At 39.4% G+C, this 8,970-nt stretch overlaps 2 protein-coding genes across 2 annotated transcripts; both read right to left on the bottom strand.

Moving 5' to 3' along the window:
* Positions 1-349: 349 nt before the first annotated feature.
* On the bottom strand, positions 350-2,133 carry LOC143585455 (uncharacterized). The gene is made up of 3 exons (XM_077067241.1): positions 1,842-2,133; positions 1,000-1,146; positions 350-918 (listed from the first exon to the last, which is right to left on the bottom strand). The coding sequence occupies exons 1-3, from the start codon at positions 2,131-2,133 to the stop codon at positions 350-352; spliced, it is 1,008 nt and encodes a 335-aa protein (XP_076923356.1).
* A 276-nt stretch (positions 2,134-2,409) lies between these two features.
* Positions 2,410-6,470, bottom strand: LOC143585456 (uncharacterized). The gene is made up of 2 exons (XM_077067242.1): positions 6,332-6,470; positions 2,410-2,849 (listed from the first exon to the last, which is right to left on the bottom strand). The coding sequence occupies exons 1-2, from the start codon at positions 6,468-6,470 to the stop codon at positions 2,410-2,412; spliced, it is 579 nt and encodes a 192-aa protein (XP_076923357.1).
* Between the last annotated feature and the right edge of the window lie 2,500 nt (positions 6,471-8,970).

Consider the following 8,970-nt stretch of genomic DNA (forward strand, 5'->3'; position numbering starts at 1 on the left):
TAAGCTAACTAGGTACCTTCCCCTAGATGTCGCTAACATTAATCCTACGTCTCCACGAATCTCTATCCTGGACCATGTCCTCAGAGAGGTGCAACTCTGTCAAGTCATGTCTAATTCTCTCATCCCAAGTCAATTTAGGCCTGCCTCTACTCTTCTTTCCTTCCACAATGAAGGTTTCCACTACTCTAACCGGCTCTGTTGTCGGTCTCCTCTTCACATGCCCAAACCATCTCAATCTCCCATTCTTTATTTTCTCTGATATGCTAACTATTCCTAACCTTTCCCTAAAGACCTCATTTCTAATCCTATCTAATCTAGTGTGTACGCACATCCACCTCAGCATCCTCATCTATGCTACCTCCATATTGCGCGCCTGTGTCCTCTTGATGGCCCAACTGTCTGTTCCATACAACATTGCAGGTCTAACTGCGACACTATAAAATTTTCCCTTTAATTTAAATGGGAACCGCTTGTCGCACAAAACCCAAGTGGCTGCTTTCCACCTACACCAGCCAGCTTGTATGCGGTGGGTTATGTCACTGTCTATCTCTCCATTGCTTTGGAAAAACGATCCTAGATATTTAAACTTCGTTATCTGCGGAACCACCTGGTCCTCAATAGTGATCTGGGTGTCCTCGCTATCGCCAACACCACTGAAGTCACAACAAAGGTACTCTGTCTTAGAGCGACTAATTCTTATACCTTTATCCTCTATAGCTACACGCCACTCCTCTAGCCATTCGTTCAAGCTTTGGTTAGTCTCAGCCACTAACACAATATCATATGCAAAGAGCATGCACCATGGGACAGGCTCCTGAATCGACTTGGACAGCTTATCCATGACTACCGTGAAAAGAAACAGGCTTAACGCCGATCCTTGGTGGAGTCTCATCTCCATCGAGAAAAAATTAGTATCTCCTATCGGCGCACGAACACTAGCTTTAGTCCTGTCTTACATATCTTTAATTAAGTCTATATACTTTCTAGGTACCCCTATACCTTCTAAACTATCCCAAATTAGTCTACGTGGCACACTATCATATGCTTTTTCAAGGTCGATGAATACCATATGTAGGTCCCTCTTTTTCTCCTTATACTTCTCCATTAATCTTCTCAGTATGTATATCGCTTCCGTGGTTGACCGTCCTGGCATGAAACCAAATTGGTTAACCATAACCTGCGTTTCTCTCCTAATTTGAGTCTCTATTACTTTCTCCCATAATTTCATAGTATGACCTAACAACTTAATTCCTCTGTAATTTCCACAACAATGTGCGTCTCCCTTGTTCTTGTATAGGGGCACTACTACACTACTCCTTCACTGGTCTGGCATATTTTCATTCTTGAAAATAAGTTTGAATAGAGTAGTGAGCCATTGAACTCCTTCATCCCCTAAACACTTCCAAGCCTCAATCGGTATGTTGTCTAGACCAACCGCCTTAGCCCTTCCCATCTTTCTAAGTGCTATCCTCACCTCTCCCTGTGTGATACCTCTACAGTAGGAGTTATTCCTTTGTTGTCTCTGCGCAACAGTGTTGTCTGTTTCTCGTTGGTAGGTCTGTCTGCCATTAGAAAGTCTGTTAAAATAATTTTGCCATCTTTGTTTAATGTCTTGTTCCTTGATTAAGACACACCCATCCTCTCCCTTTATATATTTCACTACTCCTAGGTCATGTCTTCTAGCTCCCTGGCTTTAGCATTCTTGAACATATCATGCTCCCCCTCCTTTGTTTCTAGGGGTGCATACATCCATCCATATGCTGTGTTTTTTTGCCTCTGTCACCGCCTTCTTCGCCTCTCTCCTAGCGTTTTTGTATTTCTCCCTCAACTCCAATGCTCACCCTTGTTTGTGCACCTTAAAAGCTCCCTAAGACTCTGATTCTTATCTTTGATCTTGCTCTGCACATCCTCATTCCACCACCAAGATTCCTTGTTCCCTGTTGTCCTGCCTGTCGTGACCCATAGCGTCTCCTTTGCCACTTGAGTGATGGAAGCTGCCATATCCTCCCACATCTGGTTTGCGTCCCCAACTTGATGAATTGTAGTCATCGAGATGACCTTGTCCTTGAACATCGTAATGTTGGTGCCCTTCAAATTTCCCCATTTTATCCTAGACCGCCTTTTTCTCTCCATCGTAGTCACTTTCTCTCTCAGTACTACATCTTCCACCAGTAAATGGTGCTGAGTTGCTGCGGTCTCCCCCGGTATCACCTTGCAGTCTCTCCACCGTCTTTGATTGTGTTACCTCATTAAGAGATAGTCGATTTGTGTATTCCTTCCCCCACTAGTAAAAGTGATTAGGTTTGAGTCCCTCTTCCTAAAGAAAGAGTTCAGAATACCTAGATCATGGGCCACTGCAAAATCTAAAAGATCCCTACCAGGTTTGTTCCTATCCCCAAAACCAAAACCTCAATGAACTATATGAAAGCCATCACTATCCTTACCGATATGACCATTGAAATCACCTCCTACGAAAATGGTCTCCTCCCTAGATACGGCCCTCACTACTCCATTTAGGCAATCCCAAAAATCCCTCTTTTCTTGGTCTCCTAGTCCCACGTGTGGTGCATAAGCGCAAACCACAGCCACTATTTCGACTACTAACACTAACCTTAATACCATCACCCTATCGTTGTATCTTTTCACCTCAATCACATTCTTATGCAATTCTATAGCCACTAGAAAGCCTACTCCATTTTTAGTTCCATCCGCCCCCAAATGCAATAGCTTATGCCCATTTCGCTCTACCCCTCTCTGCCCCTTCCACCTAGTCTCTTGGAGGCACGCTATATGGACCTTACATCTCTTAAAAGCATCTATCACCTCTAACAATTTACCACTTAGAGTCCCTACATTCCATGATGTCACTATTATAATTAGTGTAATATATAATTTCATTTAGAGTAAACTGCGATTTTCGTCCATGTAGTTTGTCCAAATATGCGGTTTTAGTCAAATAGTTAATTTTGGGAGAAAAATGACAAAACTGTCTCTCACGTGAGGGCACATTGATGGGTTTAACGACCAGAGTTAATGGGGTAAGTGAATTCGGGTTTAATTGAAAGCAAAATGAAACCACATGGACGGAAATTGTAAATTTAAAATTATTGGACTAAACCGCATATTTGGACAAACAACAGGGATAAAAATCGCAGTTTACTCTTTCATTTATGAGAAATTCTTATACGTTACAAAATTATTTGAATATATATAATGGGATTTTCTAACATGTGCCCTAAGGGCACATGTTGTCACACCATCAAATTTCAACTAACGGGATTTTACCGCGAGGCGCGTGACATACCAGGATCTAGCCACTTGTTATACTAAACATCATTTAATATGAAAGATACCATTTATTATCACTCATTAATATGAGAAAATCTAGTTACCGTGTAATTGCGTTTGCGGAAGCGTAAATGTAAACAATTTAAAAAAAACAAAGTAGTTACGTGCTCAAACATGTACAACCTATCCAAGTGTAAAACAATGTAAGGTAAATATCCATGTTATAATGAAACTCCAAACAAATGCATGCATGTGTTCCTTAGCATACCTAGTAACCTGGAAAGTATAAATACTCAAGGGTCAACACAAGGTTGGTGAGTTCATAAGTTATAGTAAAAAGTAATGTAAGTAGATTTAGCACATTTCAAATATATCCGGGTAGTTAACCCATTCACAAGCTACTAGACGTTTGAACCGAAGCTGACTGTATGTATGCCTTCTTACCAGGTCTATCACCAACACTGGCGTATAAAAGTTAGGTAAATATAACACTCGTTTTACGACATCACAGCCGTGCTAGCGCGACTAGCCCGAGTGGGGTTTGTCAAACCCAGTAGTACTACTCAATATAACCCCGCGATCCCATCCTATCAGTTCAAGGTAATGTAAGGACTTTAAGTGATATAAGGGCATATAGTATAAACTTGTGATATATAAGAAATTACGAAAAATCTAAAATGAGTCGGTGCGTTTTCCTCCGGAAAACCAGTATGTAAGTAAGTCTGTGTTTTCTCCCCGAAAACAAAGTATAGGAAAAGGTTTTGTGTTTTCTCTCGAAAACAAGTATGAAAAGTATGAACTCACCTGTTGACGCATGTAATAGACTTTCCTCAAAAACAGAAGAATGCACTTGACTCGCTACATGTTACCTAGTACAAGTGTTAAGTTATGAGAGTGCGATCATGCAACTAGACAACTCAATTGTATAACACAGATAGTCCTATGATTCATGAAATGACTCACAATGCAACAAGTTTGACTCGTTGTTGATTATATTACTTTCTTGAGTGAAAACATGTTCTAACACAATTTATATATCCAGTATTAGTCAAATAATCAAGCATTTAATCAAATAACACATGAACAGATTCTGGACTTATAAGACAGATTTTAACATGAAAATGTGTATTTTATTAAGTAGGCAAATCATGGAAATAAAGTATAAACTATTTACCAAAGTAGAATAAATGTCTTATATTTCTAAATAAATTTTTGGTATATTTTTCCAATACACAAAAATTCAACCAAACCAGAAAGGCACGTGCAGCTATTTCAGTGCGCAACACCAAGTTTTTATTTGGTTAAAAATTAATACTAAACCAAATTAAGCAAGGCCAATTGGGTTAGAATCCTAACTAAAAGTTTGAAGTTTCAGAAGTAAAACCAACCCATTTGACTTTTCCATAAAAGAGTTATGATATCGAGAATACAGACCAGAATTTGACTCCTCACGTCAGCCTTGACACATAATTTTGTAAAATCATAAAAATATTCAAAACTCGTCCAAAAATTACAAACTATATCTTTCTGGAAACTAGACTCAAAGTAGAACTTCATGGAATCAAGAATCGATCAGTAATGATCATTTAACATCAAGTTACAGACCAATGAATAAACGATCACAAATCTGTCAAGCAATCTGTTGTCATCAAAACTCAATCCCTAACATGTTTATGGCATCCCTAGGGTTCTAATTCATCAATAATACAGAGATTGAACATCTAGGGTTTCCCAATAACTCATTAAAACATGAAATTAATGCGTAAAAACTTACCAACTAGTGCTAGGAATGCTGAGAAATACTCAAAGACACAACTAATTGCAAGACCCAAAGTTGAATTAAAGATGATGGAGATGGTCTGTGAGCTGCGATCGATGAGAGGGAGCAGGAAGGAAGAGTCGATGGTTTGGGGTGGGTATTAGGGTTTTATTTATTTTAATATTATATTAAATTACATTAACAAGAATGGTCCTTCCAGAATCAGTTTTGGCTTTAACGAACTTTATAACACCAAAACCGGATTATAACGAATCATTACAAAAAAAAATTCTAACCCAAGTTTATAAAACTAAAGCCTCGTTGTTTTATCATAAATATTACCTTTTAAAAGGTGAAAACATACAAATTACGCGCAATCGATCGCAATTTCATGAAACAAGCTATGAACTAAACACATAATCATTTAGCATGTAATTTCACATAGATATTCGGTCATAAAATATTGTATGGAGGTAACCAATACCAAATATCTGATTTGATTTAGCGGTTCGACCCATACTCAGTTTTTTCTCCGGATCAGTAAACCTACCTCTTTTGGCAATACTGGCAAAATTTCAAACGGGCCGAGGGATGGCTATAGGGCATAATTATTAATCCGATTCTTTCATAGGGTCATAAAATATTGTATGGAGGTCACCAAGACCGAATATCTGATCTGATTCAGCGGTTCGACCCATACTCAGTTTTTTCTCCGGATCAGTGAACCTACCCCTTTTGCAATACTGGCAAAAGTTCGAACGGGCCGCGGGGTAGGTCATAATTATTAATCCGATTCTTTCGTAGGGTCATAAAATATTGTATGGAGGTAACCAATACCGAATATCTGATTTGATTCACCGGTTCGACCCATACTTAGTTTTTTCTCCGGATCAGTGAAGCTACCCCTTGGGCAATACTGGCAAAATTTCAAACGGGCCGAGGGATGGTTATAGGACATAATTATTGATCTGATTCTTTCGTAGGGTCATAAAATATTTTATAGAGGTCACCAAGACCGAATATCTGATTCGATTCAGCGGTTCGACCCGATCTCTTATCTTACGACCCGGTCACCAAACCAAACGAAGCGAGAACCAATTAACGAGATTGATGACATACTATATATTACCCACCCACAACATATAAACTGATGTTTATATAAATTAACCACTTTATTAAATTAATTATTGAAGTTTATAAAAATAACTATAACTAAACAAATATATAGGAAACCATAATAATATCTTCATATTAATCTATCAAATCCTGCAAACCCAATTGAACCCCCTGTCACCACCCCTTCCCTCCATTCACGTTCCATCTTTTCAAGAGCCAACCAAATCCCTTGCATGGCCTCTTCTCCCAAGAAAATCTCTGCTTCAATATCCTTCATCATATCCTCATAGTCGGTGTTATCGTTCATGTAGCCATCCTCAAAACTCTCTCTCTAAATCTCTGGAAGAGTTCAAACCAGGCAAGAACACCAAGAAATCGGGTTCGAAATTTTGTAAAGATACGTAACAATCGGATCAATAATTATGTCGGAATCGAAATTTTGGGGACTTACATACAATATTTTATAAAGATACGTAACAATCGGATCAATAATTATGTCATGACGCCAACCCGTGGCTTGTTCGAAATTTTGTCAGTATTGCCAAAGGGGTTTGTTCACCGAGCCTTAGAAAAGATTGAGTATGGGTCAAACCACTGAATCAGATCATAAGTTCGGTTTTGTAAACTTCCATACAATATTTTATACACATACGAAAGAATCAGATCAATAATTATGCCCTGACACCACCACGGGGCGCGTTCGAAATTTTGCCAGTATTGCCAAAGGGGTATGTTCACCGAGCCGAAGATAAAACTGTGTATGGGACGAACCACTAGATCGGATCAAAAATTTGGTTTTGGAGACTTACATATTTTATACACATTAGATATAATCGGATCAATAATTATGCCCTGACTCCATCTTTGGGCCCATTCGAAATTTTGCCAGTATTGCAAAATGGGCATGTTCATCGAGTCGGAGAATAAACTGTGTATGGGTCAAACCACTAAATCGGATCAAAAATTCGGTTTTGGGGACTTACATACAATATTTTATAAAGATACGTAACAATCGGATCAATAATTATGTCATGACGCCAACCCGTGGCTTGTTCGAAATTTTGTCGGTATTGCCAAAGGGGTTTGTTCACCGAGCCTTAGAAAAGATTGAGTATGGGTTAAACCACTGAATCAGATCATAAGTTCGGTTTTGTAAACTTCCATACAATATTTTATACACATACGAAAGAATCAGATCAATAATTATGCCCTGACACCACCACGGGGCGCGTTCGAAATTTTGCCAGTATTGCCAAAGGGGTATGTTCACCGAGCCGAAGATAAAACTGTGTATGGGACGAACCACTTGATCGGATCAGAAATTCGGTCTTGGAGACTTCCATACAACATTTTACAAACATACGATAGAATCGGATCAACAATTATGCCCTGACGCCACCTCGGGGTCCGTTTGAAATTTTGCCAGTATTGCCAAATGGGTACGTTCACCGAGACGGAGAAAAACCTGAGTATGGGTCGAACCACTTAATCGGATAAGAGATTCGAGCTTTTAGACTTACGTACAATATTTTATAAAGATACGAAAGAATCGGAACAATAATTATGCCCTGACGCCACCCTGGGGCCCGTTCGAAATTTTGCCAGTATTGCTAAAGGGGTATGTTCACCGAGCCGGAGGAAAAAATTGAGTATGAATCGAACCACTGAATCGGATCAGAAATACGGTCTTGGAGACATACATGCAATATTTTATACACATTCGAAAGAATCGGATCAATAATTATGCCTTGACGCCACCCCGGGGCCCGTACGAAATTTTTCCAGTATTGCCAAAAGGGTATGTTCACCGAGCTGGAGAAAAAAATGAGTATGGGTCGAACCACTAGATCGGGTATGAGATTCGGTCTTGGAGACTTCCAAACAATATTTTATAAATATGCGAAAGACTCGGATCAATAATTATGCCCTGATGATAACTCTAGGCCCGTTCAAAATTTTGCCAGTATTGCCAAAGGGGTATATTCATCGAGCCGAAGAAAAGACTGAGTATGAGTCGAACCACTAAATCAGATCAGAAATTCGGTCTTGGAGACTTCCATACAATATTTTATATACATAAGAAAGAATCGGATCAATAATTGTGCCCTGACGCCACCCAGGGTGCGTTCGAAATTTTGCCAGTATTGCAAAAGGGGTATGTTCACCGAGTCGGAGAAAAAACTGAGTATGGGTCGAACCACTGAATCGGATAAGAGATTCGGTCTTGGAGACTTCCATACAATATTTTGTAAAGATACAAAAGAACCAGACTAATAATTATGCCCTGACGCCACCCCGGGGCCCGTTCAAAATTTTGCCAGTATTGCCAAAGGGGTATGTTCGCCGAGCCGGAGAAAAGACTGAGCATGGGTCGAACCACTGAATCAGATCATAAATTCGGTCTTGGAGACTTCCATACAATATTTTATACACATAAGAAATAATCAGATCAATAATTATGCCCTGACGCCACCCCGGGGCGCGTTCGAAATATTGCCAGTATTGCCAAAGGGGTATGTTCACCGAGCCGGAGAAAAATCTGAGTATGGGTCGAACCACTGAATCGGATAAGAAATTGGGTCTTGAAGACTTCCATACAATATTTTATAAACATTCGAACGAACCGGATCAATAATTATGCCCTGAAGCCACCTAGGGGTCTGTTCGAAATTTTGTCAATATTGCCAAAGGGGATTGTTCACCGTGCCGGAGAAAAAGCTGAGTATAGGTCGAACTATTAAATTGGATCAGAAATTTGGTCTTGGAGACTTAAATACAATATTTTATAAACATACGATAGAATCGGA

This window comes from Bidens hawaiensis, unplaced genomic scaffold (assembly GCF_021521415.1).
Source record: "Bidens hawaiensis isolate Kalapana, Puna unplaced genomic scaffold, B.hawaiensis_p1.1 tig00033852_1, whole genome shotgun sequence".
NCBI classification, from domain to species: Eukaryota; Viridiplantae; Streptophyta; class Magnoliopsida; order Asterales; family Asteraceae; genus Bidens; species Bidens hawaiensis.

Bases quoted from the DNA above. Each gene is read 5' to 3' on its own strand.
- LOC143585455 (XM_077067241.1), bottom strand. From the start codon at position 2,133: ATGGAGAGAAAAAGGCGGTCTAGGATAAAATGGGGAAATTTGAAGGGC. The intron at 1,147-1,841 runs GTGAGCATTGGA...GTTTCATGCCAG, and splicing joins TTTAAGGTGCACAAACAAGG to GACGGTCAACCACGGAAGCG. The intron at 919-999 runs GTATAGGGGTAC...GTGCGCCGATAG, and splicing joins AATTTGGGATAGTTTAGAAG to GAGATACTAATTTTTTCTCG.
- LOC143585456 (XM_077067242.1), bottom strand. From the start codon at position 6,470: ATGAACGATAACACCGACTATGAGGATATGATGAAGGATATTGAAGCA. The intron at 2,850-6,331 runs GTTCAATTGGGT...CATGGAATGTAG, and splicing joins GGAAGGGGTGGTGACAGGGG to GGACTCTAAGTGGTAAATTG.